At 44.5% G+C, this 19,516-nt stretch overlaps 1 protein-coding gene across 2 annotated transcripts in view; it reads left to right on the top strand.

The window, feature by feature from the left end:
* Window positions 1-19,516, top strand: part of STYK1 (serine/threonine/tyrosine kinase 1) — a 102,237-nt gene that overhangs the window by 64,234 nt on the left and 18,487 nt on the right. For both annotated transcript variants that reach the window (XM_073685388.1, XM_073685387.1), the window contains exons 6-7: window positions 1,475-1,558; window positions 3,277-3,485. In XM_073685388.1, the coding sequence (XP_073541489.1) occupies window positions 1,475-1,558; window positions 3,277-3,485 (293 nt within the window). The remainder of the gene's footprint in view (window positions 1-1,474; window positions 1,559-3,276; window positions 3,486-19,516) is intronic.

Here is a 19,516-nt window from a genome sequence, read left to right as displayed (position 1 = left end):
ACATACATTATTAAAGGGAATCTGTCAGCAGGTTTTTGCTACCTCATTCGAGAGCAGCGTAATATAGGAAAAGAGACCTTGATTCCAGCAGAGCTGAGAAAGCTAACCCCGTCCACACCAGTCTCCCTATGTATATTGTCTATTGACAGTGAGCTGCTGATCACAGGAGGGGACGTGGTCGAACCAGGGCTCACGTGCTGGTGTAGTCCAGCATTGATTATCTTCTAATGATAAAACCTTCATTGTAAGTAAAGAACAGCACACAGCTTAGTAAGTGATACATCACTGAAATCTGTGTTTCAGCCCCTATCTACTGCTGTCTTTAGATTACATAGCAAAAACCTGATGACAGATTTCCTTTAAATAAATCTCTTAGGTCTGATGGTTTACTAACTTTAGAAACTGATGTTAAAAGAATGACTGAATATTCCTTTTTGAAAGTTGTAATTCAATCTCTGCCCTTCTAGCCCGATTGACATCTCCCCAGAGTCCCTCCTCCCTGCTGCTGCTAACATCTCACACTGCTCAGCACAAGCTGCAGCTGTCATTCAGTCTAGTTGGGTTAAGACTAAATGTTCTTGGAATAAAGTGCTCTCTCTTTTTATAGCTGCATCCATAACTTGCTCATTATAACAAGGATTATGCAGTCATTCTAACATAGATTTACATGATAAGTACAGCAGACTCATCAGTTCTAAGACATATATTGAATATTGTATGCAGTTTGTTTTGGGAAAACTAGTGATAAATCTGCTTTAATTTAATAGCTCTCTGGATACAGAGTAAGTTTTCTTCTGTGTGTATTTCTAAGATTTTAAATACCTTTCCTGGAATATAAAATCTTACTGAAACATCTGTGGAGACGCCCAAGCCATTCTGCTTTTTATATTGCTCAATTTCTTCAATAAACAAAATAATATATTGGCATTTATTCAGGTGCCAGGTTTGCCAACCTGTGTTGGTTTTCTAGGTTTGTTCCATTTTATATACATCATAAAGACATGTAACAATAAGAAAGAAGTTAATATGGAATCGATGGAGTAAAAGTAAATATAGTTCTTGTTTACATAAGAATAAAGGGATTCAAGTTTTCACTATAGTCAAGGATCCTAGTACCACACCTCATGTCATGCTATAAAACCTGTGTTTTGTGTGTGATCACTATATGTGATCCGATAAAAACAACATATGTTTATTTCCATCCTTTATTACATCAGTTTAAAAAAGTCAGGCAAACTATTTCCACCTCTGATCAGTCAGAGGACAGCGTCGGCATGTATCTCTCCTGCAGCGAAACCCTTGCAGATATCTTCAATGTGCAATGAAAGATGAAACGAATAACCGGATGTACAGGGAAGCTCATCATTAGTGGGAAATTCCCTTCTACATGCAGATTACAATGTGATACTTGTATACTTCTATTTTGGTGCTGCGTCTTCTATTAATTACAGTAAATATATCATTTAATTACCAGGATTTCGTACCAATGGATGGAATAATTTACGACATCACTGAGTGCCAAATTTACACAATAGCACTACAGATCCTGACGGCTCTGGTAGGTTTGGGATGTTCTGAAATGTTTTTCATTTAATGTGTCTGTATGACATATTGTAAATTATCCACCATCAAATCAGGCTCTGTTCACACTGGCATTATGGTTGTCATTTATAGGGTCAATGATTAATATGCCGGATCCCACTGACTTATGACAGAATTTAGAATGGTGCACTAGATGATGCTGTACCACAGGAACCTCATGCAAAGAAGCCTAAATGTCAGTGTCACCCAAGCCTAAACTTGATGACTTTCATATAAAGCTTTGTTTCTTTCTATAGCAAATTATTATGAACATCCATTTAGCACACGATGACACCATCTCCATATGGCTAATTTAAATGGCTCTGAAGGACATCCACTGTCCATATGTCCTATCCATATGGAGAGTCACTGGCTCATATTCAGCCTGTATGACTCAGGGTGAAGAACAAAGAGCATCTTCCACTTTGACAGACCCAACATGGTTAAATGTCACATTATTTCTCTATGGACTCTTAAGGATTCCATATCCATTAATTGAATGTTAGCCGAACCTGCAGATTTCAGTTGGAATGATTGACCATCTTATGAGGGTCTCCAGACTCTTCCCGGCAAATGGTATTTGGAGAGAAAAGGATCGGGTAGTTAGAACTTGATCGGCCAATCTTGTTGGTTTTCAGGGGAGATTAGACTCATACGGGCAGCTGATTTCTTCTCTCTCTTGATTGAAAAAAAAAGACTGAGCCGAATAATAATAATCTTTTTATTTATATAGCGCCAACATATTCCACAGCGCTTTACAATTCACACAAATTATCATCACTGTCCCCATTGGGGCTCACAATCTACATTCCCTATCAGTTTGTCTTTGGAATGTGGGAGGAAACCGGAGAACCCGGAGGAAACCCACGAAACATGGGGAGAACATACAAACTCCTTGCAGATGTTGTCCTTGGTGGGATTTGAACCCAAGACCCCAGCGCTGCAAGGCTGCAGTGCTAACCACTGAGCCACCATGCTGCGAATGCTCATTTGTACGGGGGAATTTGGTGAGATTGTGTCGGTCAAATAAAAAAACAGCATGATGCCCAGCTTTAAGGGGCATTTATACTGCAAGATAATCATAAACGAGTGTTGTTACGATTATCTTGTCGTGTAATCAGGCTTTCGATCGCTGATCTAGGAGCAAAAGCTGTTCTCGGTGCTTCGTTCTGTGTAAACTGGACTCGCACTGCCAAGAACAATGGCACGATGGCAGCCTATGTGCACTGAGTGATCTAGTATAGATGGTTTACTTTAGTTTGCCTACATAAACAGGCACTCAAACGACCACGGATCGGTAAAAGTTTACCGATCAGCAGTAGTATCGTGCCACTGGTCTGTCTGACTGCACACACAGGCTTATTTTTCACTATAACCAACATGACTCATGACCTATTGGATTATTATTGAACATCACAGCACGGACAATACATGTAAGCTGAATATTTAATATTGCAGCATTTGCAAATACTGTAAATATGGCTACAAAGGTTGTTGACTATTCAATTTCAAAAGTGATTGTGAGATTTCATTTATGGTTCCTGGTGACTAGAAGGACTCTAAAGGTGGGCAATCACAGAGTGATCATTGCTTCATTACAAAACAAGTTTATTTCGAAAGGTTCCATCCTTTATTATAGAAGGCAAACATTATGGATGCCCTGTAATGATTAATTGCTGTTGCCTTCTGATACAGGAATTCCTACATGAGCGGAAACTAGTGCATGGAGATGTCGCAGCCCGAAATGTTCTCATCCAGCGCGATTTCACCATAAAACTGACTGGACTGGGTGGAGCGTGTGATATGTATTCAAGAGGGAACTTTCCTGCTCGACGTCCTGCGCCATTGAAATGGATGTCTCCCGAACGTCTCCTTCACTTGTCTATTACAGAGAAATCTGATGTGTAAGTTCACCTTAATGTCTGCTACGCTATATATGCATCCTGTCTAAAAAAAAGAAAAACTATTTAAAAAATGAAGTTGGCCTCTTGATCAACAAATCACTGTAAGTCCAGCTTCAGAAACTCTTTGTGGTTGTATGGTAACATAGTAACATAGTTTTTAAGGTTAAAGGAAGACTAAGTCCATCTAGTTCAACCCATAGCCTAACATGTTGATCCAGAGGAAGGCAAAAAAAAAACATGTGGCAAACACTAAGCTCCACATTGGGGAAAAAAATTCCTTCCCGACTCCATACGACAATCAGACTAGTTCCCTGGATCAACGCCCTATCAAGGAATCTAGTATATATAACCTGTAATATTATACTTTTCAAGAAAGGCATCCAGGCCCTTCTTAAATTTTAATAGTGAATCACTAATTACAACATCATGCGGCAGAGAGTTCCATAGTCTCACTGCTCTTACAGTAAAGAATCCGCGTCTGTGATTATGATTAAACCTTCTTTCCTCCAGACGTAGAAGATGCCCCCTTGTCCCCGTCTCTGGCCTCAGAGTAAAAAGATCAGCAGAAAGGTCTTTGTACTGTCCCCTCATATACTTGTACATAGTAATAAGATCACCCCTAAGCCTTCTTTTTTCCACAATAAATAACCCCAAGTGTAATAACCTGTCTTGGTATTGCAGACCCCCCAGTCCTCTAATAACCTTGGTCGCTCTTCTCTGCACCCGCTGTAGTTCAGCTATGTCTTTCTTATACACCGGAGACCAGAACTGTACACAGTATTCTATGTGTGGTCGCACTAATGACTTGTATAGAGGTAAAATTATGTTCTCCTCTTGAGCATCTATGCCTCTTTTAATGCATCCCATTATTTTTTTTGTCTTTGCAGCAGCTGCCTGACACTGGCCACTAAACGTGAGCTTGTCGTCCACCAATACACCCAGGTCTTTTTCAGTTACAGTTTTGCCCAGTGTTTTACAATTAAGCATATAATTATACATTTTATTTCCTCTGCCCAAGTGCATTACCTTACATTTATCCCCATTAAAGCTCATTTGCCATTTATCAGCCCAAGCTTCTAGTTTACATAGATCCTCCTGTAATATAAAATTGTCCTCCTCTGTATTGATTACCCTACAGAGTTTAGTGTCATCTGCAAATATTGAAATATTACTTTGTATGCCCCCTACAAGGTCATTAATAAATATGTTAAAAAGAAGGGGGCCCAATACTGACCCCTGTGGTACCCCACTGTTAACTGAGACCCAGTCTGAGTGTTTTCCATTAATAACCACCCTTTGTTTCCTATCACTGAGCCAATTCTTAACCCACATACATATATTTTCCCCTATCCCCATTGTTCTTATTTTATGTATCAACCTTTTGTGTGGAACCGTATCAAAAGCTTTTGAAAACTCCATATGCACAACATCCACTGCATTTCCTTGGTCCAGTCCAGAACTTGCCTCCTCATAAAAACTGATCAGATTAGTTTGACAGGAACGGTCCCTCGTAAACCTATGTTGATATTGGGTCATGAGGTTATTCTTCTTCAGATACTCTATCATAGCATCTCTTAGGAAACCCTCCAGGATTTTACCCACAGTAGAGGTTAAGCTTACCGGCCTATAATTTCCAAGTTCAGTTTTTGTCCCCTTTTTGAATATTGGCACCACATTTGCTATACGCCAGTCCTGTGGTACAGACCCTGTTATTATGGAATCTTTATAGATTAAAAATAATGGTCTATCTATGACGTTACTTAATTCCTGCAGTACTCGCGGGTGTATCCCATCCGGGCCTGGGGATTTGTCAACTTTAGTGATTTTTAGACGCCGCCGTACTTCCTGCTGGGTTAAGCAAGTGATATTTACTGGAGAATTTTTGTTATCACTAATCATGTTTTCTGTCATGCGATTTTCTTGTGTAAATACGGTTGAAAAAAAATCATTTAGCATATTGGCTTTTTCCTCATCCTCATCCACCATTTCACCCAGACTATTTTTAAGGGGGCCAACACTATCATTTTTTAGTTTTTTACTATTTATGTTGTTAAAGAATATTTTGGGGTTATTTTTACTTTCTCTGGCAATGATTCTCTCTGCCTCAATCTTTGCTGCCTTGATTTGTTTTTTACATAATTTATTTAATTTTCTATATTTATTTAATGCCTCATCACTACCTACTTGCTTTAGTTCTCTAAATGCTTTCTTTTTGTCACTTATTGCGCCCCTTACACCTCTATTTAGCCATAGTGGTTTCCTCCTATTTCTAGCATGTTTATTCCCAAGGGGTATATATTGTGCACAGGTCCTATTCAGGATGTTAATAAATGTCTCCCATTTGCTTTGTGTAGCTTTATGTCTCAGGATATCGTCCCAGTTTATTGCACTAAGATCACCTCTTAACCGTTGGAAATTTGCCTTCCTGAAGTTTAGTGTCCTTGTAACCCCTCTACTACACATCTTATTAAAGGTTACATGAAAACGTATTATTTTGTGATCACTATTACCCAAGTGACCCCCAACTCGTATATTTGATATGCGGTCTGGCCTATTGGTTAATATTAGGTCTAGCAGTGCCCCCCTTCTTGTTGGGTCCTGAACCAGTTGTGAAAGGTAATTGTCTCTCATAGTAGTCAAAAACCTATTTCCTTTGCTTGAACTACATGTTTCTGTCCCACAATGTATTTCAGGGTAGTTGAAGTCTCCCATAATAATGACTTCTCCTTGAGTCGCTGCTTCATCTATTTGCTTTACGAGGATATTCTCCACTACTTCCATTATTTTTGGAGACTTATAACAAACCCCTATCAGTAATTTATTATTTTTTCCCCCTCCCCTTATCTCCACCCACAGGGACTCTACATTTTCATTAGATTCACATATATCCTCCCGCAAGACAGGTTTTAAGGATGATTTTACATATAAACCCCCCCCCCACCTCGCTTGTTTGTACGGTCATTTCTGAACAGACTATAGCCCTGTAAATTAACTGCCCAGTCATGGCTCTCGTCCAGCCACGTCTCAGATATCCCTACCATGTCATAATTATTTTCCAACAAAATTAATTCTAATTCCTCCATTTTTTTGGTGAGGCTTCTGGCATTAGTGTACATGTATTTTATGTATCTCTCTGTACCTCTATTCCTTTTTACTTTATTGACTGTTCTAACCCCACCCCCAATTTCTTTATTTGTGCCCAGGTCACTATCTGCACTATCTTCCCCACCTATAAATGAATACCCCCCCCAATCCCTAGTTTAAACACTCCTCCAACCTTCTAGCCATTTTCTCCCCCAGCACAGCTGCACCCTCCCCATTAAGGTGCAGCCGGTCCCTAGCGTAGAGTCTGTAGCCAACTGAGAAGTCGGCCCAGTTCTCCAGGAACCCAAATCCCTCCTTCCTACACCAGTTCTTGAGCCACTTATTTATCTCCCTAATCTCCCGTTGCCTCTCTGTCGTGGCACGTGGTACCGGTAGTATTTCAGAGAATACCACCTTGGAGGTCCTTGCTTTCAGCTTGCAGCCTAATTCCCTGAAATCATCTTTACGGACCTTCCACCTACCTCTAACTTTGTCATTTGTGCCAACGTGCACCATGACCGCTGGGTCCTCACCAGCCCCTCCCAGTAATCTGTCAACCCAATCAGCAATGTGCCGGACTCGAGCGCCAGGTAGGCAGCACACTGTTCGATGATCCCTGTCTTTGTGACAGATTGCCCTATCTGTTCCCCTAATAATTGAGTCCCCCACTATCAGCACCTGCCTGGCCTGCCCTACTCTCCTATTTCCCTCTTTACTGGAGCTGACACTCCTCCGGCTTTCAGGGGACATGCCTTGCTGCAGTAGTGCTACCCCTGTACCGTTACTCCCCCCATCTGCCAACTTTGCAAACTTATTGGGGTGTGCAAGATCAGGACTAGCCTCCCTGGCACTCTTCCCTCTACCACCCCTTCTAACTGTCACCCAACTAGCGACCTCACTGTCCTGCAGCTCCCGACTACCACCCTCCCCCACATCTACCCCAGTGAGCTGCTGCTCAGTGAGCAGCAGACTCCTTTCCATGTTGTCAATGGATCTCAGTGTTGCCAGCTGCTCATTTAGATCCAGTATCTGGGCTTCCAAACGCACAACGTGCACACATCTCGCGCAGCAGTAAGCAACCTCGACCGGCTGTTCAAGGAATACATACATGTGGCAAGATGTACACTGGATAGCATTGTCAATAATGGAGCTCATTTCCTAATGGGGATTGCAATATACAGAATGTTAAGTAAAAAGTAAAGTAAAGAATTAATGAAATACAGTCAGCAATTCAGTCCAAAGTCCTCCCTTCCAAACTCCCTGAATACAAAGTCACTGAAAAACAAGTCACACACTTACTTTCGTTCGCACTTACGCTCCGGACACACGCAGCTCGTTCACACTCGCAAACTAAGAGATTTAAAGAGTTTTTTTTTTTGTTTTTTTTTCCCTTTTCCAGCAATGCACCCTTCACCTCAATGCACTTCCAAAGGGTATTGTCAGGGAAGCTGTAGGTGGCCAAAGAATTACATACCAGTCATTTTAATTAATAGATGACCATGTAATACGTGGGCAGTCCATGTCTGACACAGCAGGAGATGCATCTTCTCAGTGGCTTTTCACTCTGGCCAAGACAGTCAGAGTCCTGATTGGGGGGTAATTATTCACCTCTCTTTCAGTGTAAATGCACCTTTAGAATACAAGCATACATTTTTACCTGGAAGAAGACTTAGCATAATAATAATCTTTTTATTTATATAGCGCCAACATATTCCGCAGCGCTTTACAATTCAGACAATTTACATACATTATCAGCACTGTCCCCATTGGGGCTCACAATCTACATTCTCTATCAGTATGTCTTTAGAGTGTGGGAGGAAATTGGAGAACCCGGAGGAAACCCACAAAACATGGGGAGAACATACAAACTACTTGTAGATGTTGTCCTTGGTGGGATTTGAACTCGGGACCCCAGCGCTGCAAGACTGCAGTGCTAACCACTGAGCCACCGTGCTGCCCTGATGATCACTAACCAAAACTGGACCCAAAGACTTATACTAAAAATACCCCAAAAAAAAAAAATGCGTACAAAAATCCGCAGCATGTCATTTAATTTTGCGGAAGCGCAGCGGAATGCCCGCCATTGACTTGCATTGAGACGCATAGAATGCGCGTCTGTACATTTGGCAAGCGGATTCTATATGCGTCTCTATGTGCGGATGGTACCCAGTTCTGGAGGAGAGAAGATTCTCATCCAGACCTGGGTACCATTGTATCTGTAAAAAAAGAATAAAATAAAAAATAAAGTTTATACTCACCTTTCCAAAGGCTTCTCTGCATGCCGGCATCGCTGAAGGACCTTCGGTGACGTCACAGTCATGTGACCGCAGGCCCTTCACAGCTCTGTCTCGCGATATGCCGGCAGCCAGGAACAAGCCAGGAAGCAGCGCTGCAGCCACGCCGGGGCATCAGGGGTGACTATAGCTTTATTTTATTTTATTTTTACGGTTCACACTGTACAAATCCATGCTGTTTTCATGGATTTATACAGTGTGACCTAGTTGTCAAGCACTTTCCAAGTGATGCTATCGCCTGGAAAGCGCTTGTCAATCTGCATGCGTTTTTTCTGCCAGGGAGATGCAGAAATGCTGCAGAAATTTTCTGCTTCATTTCTGCATCGTGGGCACATAGCCTAAAACATATAGATAAATAAATATAAACTTTATTCATTACAATACAAATATTAGAAGAAGAAAAAAAGAGTTAAAAACACCCAATAAAACCTGAAAAAAAGAAAAAGGCAAGGTGGTCAATGGTTTCTCACACCATGGCAAACAGTTTAATAAATAACAAAGCCAATACATTAACCCCTTAAAAGCCCAAGACTTACTAATACGTACCTGCGCCCTGGGCTTTAAGAGCCAGGTACATATTAGTACGCCCTGTTGATTTCGCCCACACACAGGCTGTGCGGGCGCGATCGCCGCCGGGTATCAGCTGGTTGCGGGGGCAAGGGGAGGTGATCGCGATACTCACCTCTCCTGCCGGCGTCCAACAGTGTCTGCCGCGGCTTCCCGGATGTTGCCATGACGACCTGATGTCGTCATGACAACATCCTTGTCACCAGACAGCAGCAAGATACTTTGGTCATGCGCAGTGAATGACCAAAGTATCTTCTGCATCTGCAGCGCTGACAGCCTGTATAGCACAGGGATTGTGCTCCATCCCTATGCTATACAGGCGATGAGAATAAAAAAAGTGAAAGTCCCATAGTGGGACAAAGTATAAAAGTAAAAAAAGTGTTAAAAAATGAAAAAAAAAATTTTTTTTAAAATTTGTAAAAATATTGAAACATTTTTTTAAAAAAATCCACCAAATATAAAAATATAATGTACCCATCAATAAATATTATTATGAAAAAAATAACAAAACAAAACAATAGAAGTACACATATTTGGTATTGCTGCGTCCGGAACGACCTGACCTATAAAACTGTCCCACTAGTTAACCCCTTTAGTGAGCATGGTAAAAAAAAAAAAAAACGAAGCAAAAAACAATGCTTTATCATCATACCGCCAAACAAAAAATGGAATAGCAAGCGATCAAAAAGACAAAAATAATTAAAAATGGTACCGCTAACGTCATCTTGTCCCGCAAAAAAACAAGCTGCCATACAGCTCCATCAGCCGAGAAGTAAAAAAAGTTATAGCTCCCAGAATAAAGCGATGCAAAAAAATATTTTTTCTATAAAATAGTTTTTATTGTGTAAAAGCGCCAAAACATAGAAAAACGATATTAATGTGTACCGCTGTAAACGTACTGACCCGAAGAATAAAGCTACCTTATCAATTTTACCACACGTGGAACAGCATTAAAAAAAAAAAAAAAAATTCCTGAATTGTTGTTTTTTTTATTCTGCCTCCCAAAAATCGAAATAGAAAGCGATCAAAAAATGTCACGTGCCTGAAAATGAAACCACTAAGAATGTCAACTTGCCCCGCAAAAAACAAGCCAACACGTGACTCTGTCAACCAAAATATGGAAAAATTATAACTCTCAAACTATGGCGATGCAAAAACTAGATTTTACAAAAAAAGGCGTCTTTTAGTGTGTGACAGCTGTCAATCATAAAAACCTGATATGATTCTGGTATCGCTGTAATCGCACTGACCCGAAGAATAAAGTCGTCTAATCACTTATACCGCACGAGGAACGGCGTAAAAAATGAACTCTAGGGTTAGGGTTAGGATTAGGGTTGTGCTAGGGTTAGGGTTGGGGTTGTATTAGGGTTGTGGTTAGGGTTGGGATTTTTTTCAAAAGTAAAAAATAAGATGACGATATGGCGACTAGTGTTGAGCACAAGTGCTCGCTACTTGAGTTTGCATCAGGTGCTCGGGTATGTACTGAGTAGTGTTGAGCCACCCCCGTAGTGTTCGAGTTCGGTTCGGTTCGTCGAACACCCGTGTGTTCGCCGAATGTTCGTCGAACTGTTCGTCGAACACCTTCGAACACCGTTAAAACCAATGGCAGGCAAACAAAAACACATAGAAACACATAGAAAACACCTTCAAAGGTGTCCAAAAGCTGACAAACTGCTCAGAAGACACAACTAACACATGGAAAAGTGACAAGTACATATAGTCATGCGAAAATAAAAGAGGTGGAGGAGTAAAAGGAGGGGGAGACACAGATATAGGCATGTCATGCCCTTCTAAAATCCAAAAAGTGAGAAGCCGACACGGCCAGTCCGCTCCTGCCCGTGCCACCTCCGTGTCGCCGGGTTTGTGCCAGAGCCGCGGTGAACCCTGATGGCCAGCCCCCCTCTCCCAATACTGGTGCCTGTCCGCTGGTGGGTCGAGCGAGCCCCCCTGTGGTGGAGGCAGCTCTAAGCTTTTTAATTTAAATTGTCTCTCTAATTTGAATGAATACACTTTAAATCCATTTACAAGGATCTATTGGAGGGCAAGTCTCATGCCAGCAGCCGCGTAATTCCAGCTCCAGTAGCGTCCACTAAAGCTGCTGCAGTTAAAAAGCTTTTATAAGGATCGAGCTCGGCTGTCCACCGCAAGGCATCCTACTGCCAGTCCCAGCCCCTATGCCTTGGGGTGCCTCCTGATGCTCTTCACTGAGTATCCCATGGTCCCGAAGCATTTCCTTTGAAAAAATTAAGTGTCTAAACTACAGGTGGTGTAGCTTGCTTAACAGCCGGGATAATCCGCTGACTAGCAGACACTGCTACTAGGCACAAAGTATTTCCTGGGCTAGATGCAGTTAAAAATTTGTAATTAGATACTCTCTTTGGATGCTGAGAAAGCATTCCATAGAGTCTCCTGGCACGCCATATATGATTCTCTTAAAAAGCTTGGGGTAGGGGTCTAGGGGACCCTTTTATAGCCAAAATCACGGCCCTGTATCGCAATACGTCACCTAGGCTGAAGATAAATGGAACTGTAGCACCCTGAGGGCTCGGTTGCTACAGACGTATTGCACCTCACCCAGAGGTGTGATATCTCACTCTCAGGTAAGGATGGAGTGTGGATCAGGACCCGACACCTGCATGCATTACACCACATTGCCGTGGGGCAGGGTGACCAATATGCCCCTGAGATGGGCACGACAGTCCCTGTCCCTGGCTGGAGTGGGGGGAGGGAACACTGAGGAAGGGGAACCCTGTAGTGCAGGAGCAGGGAGGAAGCAGTTCCTGGGTGCATTGAGAAGGGAGTATAAAAGGTGGGCACCATCTTAGTTCAGTGCAGAGAAGTCTGAGCAGAAGTGGCAGGGAGCAGGGGCTCTGCATGAGCTCTGCTCCGGAGGCGGGCCTAGTAACAGAGGCCCAGGCCTGGAAGAGGGAGAAGGAAGGAAGAGGAGCGGAGAAGGCTCCAGGAACGAGGAATGAAGGGATCCCAGGGGTGCGGACGGGCGAGTCGCCACCGCACGCCCGAATCCACCTGCGTGGAGGGGTCAGGCCAAAGGGGGAGACCGGTCCCCGAACTAGTGGAGGCAGGAAACGACCCTCAGCTAGAAACCGGAGGCTCTGACATTTTATGTGGCGCAGCCCCTCGCTACACCCGCTAGGAAGGCACCACATAGGGTCAGGGAAACTGGCGCCAAGTTTACCAAGAGGAGGCCCGAGGCAGCCGGACAGAAGTGTTGGTAAGAAAGGCCAGACAAAGGACACACAAAGGGGGTCCTGTGAAGTGCTCCAAAGTTATCTGGGAGTTGTCTGAGCCCCTCACCTGGTGAGCACAGTACGATGTGGGCAGCCGTTACCTGCAGACGTGGTCTGGATAATAAGAACTGTGAGTAAAGGCCCTGGACTGCATCACTGACTCCGTGTCGTTACTGCTGCTGCCCTGCACCATCACCCCCATCCTCCGCATACACTGCCCTGAGGCTATACTCCTCCCGTGGGGAGTTATGCTACGCTCTGCTGCACCCACAACACCAGCCTCAGCGGTCTGCCCTGTAGCGGCGGTTCACTCTGACCGCAATCCACGGGTGGCGTAGTCGGACATTTAAACATCAAAACCACATAAATAGTTCCGCCACTGGTTTGACCGCCCTGAGCCACGGAACCGGGTCGCCGCCACGAAGACTACAACCACCAGCATCCACCAAAAAGGGTCCGGCTCCGGGTGTCCCAAGGCCCAGGGGGTGCGTCAGAACATTTTCATCACCTTTCACAATCACCAATGGGACAAGGCAGGGATGTCCTCTGTCCCCTCTCTTATACATCCTAGTGACGGAGCACCTGCTCTCATCAATTCGCCATAACCCCAATATTAGGTGGATTGAGGTGGGAGGCACCGAGTACAAGTGCTCTCTATTTGCTGATGATGTCCTAGTATATATCACTCAATCACATATATCCATCCATGCTGTTATGGCTGAAATAGATCACTTTGTTACATGGTAAAATTTTAAAATCAATGCAGCGAAGTCTGAGGCCCTCGATGTCTCCCTCCCCAAATCCATATAGGATTCCATCCAGTCCAACTTTCCCTTTGCCTGGCCCTCACAGGGTATCAAATACTTAGGAATTCCTATTCATAGAGACCTCTCCCATCTATGTTATCTTAATTTTGGGCCCTTTATTGAACAATTCCATACAGACCACGGTTGGCAAGTTAGAACTGTAAGATTCACTACGTGAACCGCTGGTGTTTTGTGGAAAAGCACATGTACACTGCGTTCCAAATTATTATGCAAAAAGTGTTTAGGAGTGATAAGGGAAGAATTTGTTTGTTTGTCAGTTAAACTCATTGATGGTGATGTGTGTCAGGGCTCTTTATATCACTGTAAGCAATTGCAGACACCTGTGCTAATTAGTTTGGCAGGTGTGTCCAATGAAAGGCAAGACTACTTAAGAAGGCTCTCTCACATTATTAAGCAGCCTACATTTTCTGCCAAAATGGGAAAGAAAAAGGATGTGTCGGCTGCTGAGAAGCAACAAATTGTGGAGTGTTTAGGTCAAGGCATGACTACAATCAACATTGTGCGATGATCAGGATGAAGTGTCTTGGCAATCAAGAAGTATGTAGCTGATTCACAGTACACACGTGTGCGTGCTGATAAGGGCAAATTGAGGACTCTTTCCTACAGGCAATTACGTCAGGTTGAAAGAGCAGCGGCAAAAAAGCCTTGTCATAGCAGCAGACAAGTTTTTGAAGCTGCTTGTGCCTCCAACGTCCCCCGAACAACAAGATGCAGGGTCCTTCAGAGGTTTGCAGCTGTGCATACGCCATCCTGTCGACCTCCTCTATCCACTTCACACAAGCAGAAACGGCTCCAGTGGGCCAAACATTACATGAAGACTGATTTCAAAACTGTTTTATTCACGGATGAGTGCCGTGCAGCGCTCGATGGTCCAGATGGATGGAGTGGAGGATGGCTGGTTGATGGACACCCCACGCAAACACGGCTACAGCGCCAACAAGGAGGAGGTGGAGTAATGTTTTGGGCTGGAATCATGGGGAGAGAGATTGTCGGCCCCTTTAGGATCCCTGAAGGCGCTAAAGATGAACTCCATAATGTATGTGGATTTTCTCAAACAGCACTTCCTGCCATGGTTCAAGAAGAAGAACCGTGTATTTCACAGCAAGATCATTTTTCTGCATGATAATGCACCATCTCATGCTGCACATAAAACATCTGCATCTCTGGCTGATATGGGCATAAAAGGGGACAAACTTATGGTGTGACCCCCATGCTCCCCTGACCTCTACCCCATTCAGAACCTTTGGAGCATCATTAAAAGGAGTGTCTATGATGGCGGGAGGCAGTTCACATCTAAGCAACAGCTCTGGGAGGGTATTCTGTCCTCATGCAAAACAATTGAAGCAGAAACCATCCAAAACCTGACAAATTCAATGGACGAGAGAGTTCAGAAGCTCCTTTCGAACAAGGGGTCCTATGTGAAAATGTAACATCACCTAGAATAAAGTTTTGAGTTGAAAACTGTTTGATTTCAGTTTCTAACAACCTGCTAATGCTTATAATTTCAAAAATGACCATTTTTTTGGTCTTTATTAAAATGAAAAGGTTGATCGAAAAGTTTGGGGGATCTAAGAGTGTGGCAACCCAGTAGTCATGATTACTTCGAATTCTGACAATATGAGGGTCATGCTGCAGGTAGTGCAGCAAGAAGGCACTTATGTGTCTTGCGCATCTCGGAGCCCCAAAATTATTTTCCGGGCTAGATGCAGCTAAAAATTATTTTTAATTTTAAATCTGGTGGAGCTTATTATAGATGGCCTAATAGGATCAGTGCTGCACACTGCTACAAAGCCCAAATTATTTTCCAGTCAAGATACAGATAAACATGATTAGTAATTTGAAAGCTTAAAACGTTTGGTAGGGTGATTTTAACCAATCATCAAGCTTTTACTCTCCCCAGGATGACACAGGGGTAGAAAAGTCGTTTCGGATCCATGATTTGTTCATCTTTATGAACGTGAGTCTGTCTACATTATCAGTGGAGAGCCGCGTGCACTTATCTGTCAGCACACCACCAGCAGCGCTGAACACACGTTCAGACAGAACGCTGGCTGCGGGGCATGACAAGATCTCCAAGGCGTAAGTGGCTAGCTCCGGCCATTTATCCAGATTGGAAGCCCAAAAAGAGCAAGGGTCCAGTGACACAGTCGTGGCTTCAATGTTTACTTGGAGATACTCCTGTACCATCGTCTCTAGGCGTTGACTATGTGTCAGACTTCTTGTCTCCTGTGGCCTTGCAAAGGATGGGCTAAAAAAGTGGTGAAATGATTCCGCAAAATTGATGTTACCAGCAGATACTGTGGTTCTGTTACGGTTTGAGTGCTGAACACTTGACGGTCCCACGGTTGGCAAGTTGGAACTGTGAGATTCACTACGTGCACCACTGGTATTTTGTGGAAAAGCACATGTAAGATTCCGCAACAGTCTCTGCTGATACTCCTGCATGCGTGCATCCCTTTCTATGGCAGGAATAATTTCTGCAAATTTACTTTTGTACCGGGGATCTAACAGTGTGGCAACCCAGTAGTCAGGATTATTTCTAATTCTCACAATTCGAGGGTCATGTTGCAGGTAGTGCAGCAAGAAGGCACTCATGTGTGTTGCGCATCCAGGAGCACCAAGTCCCTGTTGTGTTGGTGGCGAGGTAACAATCATGCTTCCTTCCTCTGTCCTCTCCCCCCAACCTCGCACAACAGAAATGTGATCAAGGTCTCCCTCATCTGATGAGTCTTCCATCAGTTCGTCCTCCACTTCTTCCTGGGCTCCTGCACCTTCCTCACTAGTTTGGCTGCTACCATGCGCCCTGGTAAAACCATCTCCCCCACCCTCACATGCCTGCCGCCTTGGTGCTGCCGACCGTCTGGACCTTGCAGATGTTAGCCCTTCCGCATACAACTCCTCCTCCTCTACTTCCTCCACCTCCTCTTGTGCCACCACCTGACTCCGAATTCTGTTTAACATGTGCTCCAGCATGTAAATCACCGGAATAGTCATGCTGATAATGGCATCGTCAGCACTAAACATCTTCGTCGCCATTTCAAAACTGTGCAGAAGGGTGCATAGGTCCCTGATCTGAGACCACTCCTCCAGCGTGATTTGCCCCACCTCTGAATCTCGTTGGCCCAGGCTATACGTCAGAACGTATTGCACCAGGGCTTGTCGGTGCTGCCACAGTTGCTGCAACATGTGCAGAGTTGAATTCCACCGGGTAGGCACATCGAATTTTAGCCGGTGAAGTGGCAGGCCCAACGACTTCTGTAGAGATGTAAGTCGCTGAGCTGCGGGATGCGAACGGCGGAAGTGAGCACACAGCGACCGTGCCCTCTGCAGAAGGCCATCTAGTCTGGGATAGTGGGCTAAAAATTGCTGGACAACCAGGTTCAACACGTGAGCCATACAAGGCACGTGTGTGACATTGCCCCGGCGAAGGGCCGCACCCAGGTTTGCAGCATTGTCGCACACGGCCTTCCCTGGTTTCAGGTCCAGTGGAGACAACCATTCATGAAATTGGTTCTCCAGAGCTGACCACAACTCCTCAGCTGTGTGACTCACATTTCCCAGACATTTCAATGTAAAAACCGCCTGATGACGTTGAGCCCTACTGCCAGCATAGTAAGGAGGTGTGCAGGATCCCTTCTGCGCAGTTAGAAAGCTTGTGGCATGACCAGACAGGCTTTGGGTGCAGGTGGAAGACCGAGAGGAGGTTGAGGAGGCAGAAGCAGTGGAGGAACTTTGACATAAAGAGGATTGACGCACAACTCGTGGGGACGGCAAGACTTGGACAGCAGCCCCTTGTCCTGCTGTCACCATAGTTACCCAGTGCCCAGTCAGCGACATGTAACGCCCCTGTCCATGCCTACTCGTCCAAGTGTCTGTGGTGAAATGCACCCTGTCACACACAGAGTTTCTCAAAGAAGCGGTGATGTTGTGTGCGACATGCTGGTGGAGCGCAGGCACACCTTTCTTTGAGAAGTAGTGCCGACTGGGCATCTGGTACTGGGGCACTGCGACGGACATAAGGTCTCGAAAATCCTCTGTGTCCACCAGGCGGAAAGGCAGCATTTCTGTAGCCAAGAGCTTGCAGATGGTGAAATTCAACCTCTTAGCTTTCTCATGGCTAGGAGGAAATGGTCTTTTACTTGTCCACATCTGAGGGACCGAGGGCTGGCTATTGTGCTTAGACGGGGTTGATAAGGGTGTCCCCGGCAAACTGCCGGTCTGTGAGGAAGATGCAGGCGGACATGTTAGGTTGCCTTGATCCAAAGGTGGTGCTATCGATGTCGGACAGCGCTCAACACCAGCTGGTGTTACCACCTCCAAAGAAAATGATGACCTGCCAATCACGCTGGCTGTTGCGGGTAAAGAGGTGGCAGGTCTGCGCCCCAAAACAGGTGTGACTGCTGTCCCCCCAGTCACAGAGGATGAAGAGGCCGCGGATGCACAAGATATGGCAGACGGTGGTTGGCCCGGCCGGCTAGGCCGCATTGTAGCACACTGAGCTTCCCACTGAGGCAGAGTTGTGTTTGAGGATGCAGTTGTTGACGTGCTTCCAGTACTACGTCTCTGTCCAGGAAGGCGCAACCTGACCTCGTCGTCACTAGCATCTTCCTCCACCTCCTCTGCTGACCTCATCTCTTGGCTGACTGTGGGTTGACAGTAAGTGGGATCTCCGACCTCATCATCATCACCCTGTGCGTTATCACACCCATCGTCCTCAGAGCCAACCTGTTCCTGCCCTGACAAAAAACTAAAGTTGTCGCTCCAATCAGGTATTTGAGTCTTATCATCGTCTTCCTCATTGTCTCCACCAACAGGAGTTACAGTTTGGGAATGAGGGTCTACATTATGGTCAGAACCTTCTGCGTCTGGTCCTGGATCCGACTCATAAAGATTCTGGGCATCAGTGCAGATCATTTCCTCGTCTGGATTCACAGAAGCGCTGGAGTCGACCTCTGATTCCCAGGCTATAGTATGAGTAAACAGCTCTGCAGACTCAACCATCTGTTCTACCTCATACTCAGACGGGCAGCTGGAGATTTGGGAGCTGTGAGGAAGCAAGTGCGATTTGGGTGACACCTTTGAGGACTGGAGTATTTGTGATGTTGAAGTTGATGTGGAGGAGAGCCCACTTAAAGGAGCACTTGATATCCGTTGAAGCACCTGCTGTTTTTGTGCCTCATCTGGAATTTGTAGCGATTGGCGAGGCCGTAAGAAAGGGATCTTATCACATTGTCCGCTAAAAGAAGTAGACATTTTAGTTTGGCTGGAAGATGGTCTTTCTTCTGCAGATGTTACTGTTGCTTTAACACCTACCCCACGGACACAACCTTTTTTCCCCTTCCCAACACGCCTATTCCCCTTTCCACCAGCAGCAGGCCTTTTTCCACTCATTTTGGTGGTTAACTAATTCACAACTCTGGAGTTGTTTGCACAAAAAAACAATGGATGGTAACCGAGCAGAGCTGAGTGGCCAAACTGTGGTATTAGGCCAAAACTATTGGCTGGGTTAGATGCAGAAAAAAATTATTTTGAATTTGCAACCTGATGGAGGTCAGTATAGATGGACTAATAGAGAAAGTCCGACACACTACTAGAAGGCCAAATATTTTTTCAGAGGTAGATGCAGAAAAAAATATATTCAGTTTGCAACCTGATGGAGGTCAGTATAGATGGACTAATACAACAAGTCCCGCACACAGCTAGAAGCCCAAATATTTTTTCAGAGGTAGATGCAGAAAAAACTATATTCAGTTTGCAACCTGATGGAGGTCAGTATAGATGGACTAATAGAACAAGTCCCACACACTGCTAGAAGCCCAAATATTTTTTCAGAGGTACTGTAGATGCAGATAAAAATTAGTTTTAATTTGCAACCTGATGGAGGTCAGTATAGATGGACTAATAGAGAAAGTCCGACACACTACTAGAAGGCCAAATATTTTTTCAGAGGTAGATGCAGAAAAAAATATATTCAGTTTGCAACCTGATGGAGGTCAGTATAGATGGATTAA

Source organism: Phyllobates terribilis, unplaced genomic scaffold, assembly GCF_046119375.1.
Source record: "Phyllobates terribilis strain yellow unplaced genomic scaffold, ASM4611937v1 Scaffold_5__5_contigs__length_657084704, whole genome shotgun sequence".
Classification (NCBI taxonomy): Eukaryota; Metazoa; Chordata; class Amphibia; order Anura; family Dendrobatidae; genus Phyllobates; species Phyllobates terribilis.
The sequence above is the reverse complement of the archived record's forward strand: the minus strand, read 5'-3'. Positions and strand labels throughout refer to the sequence as shown.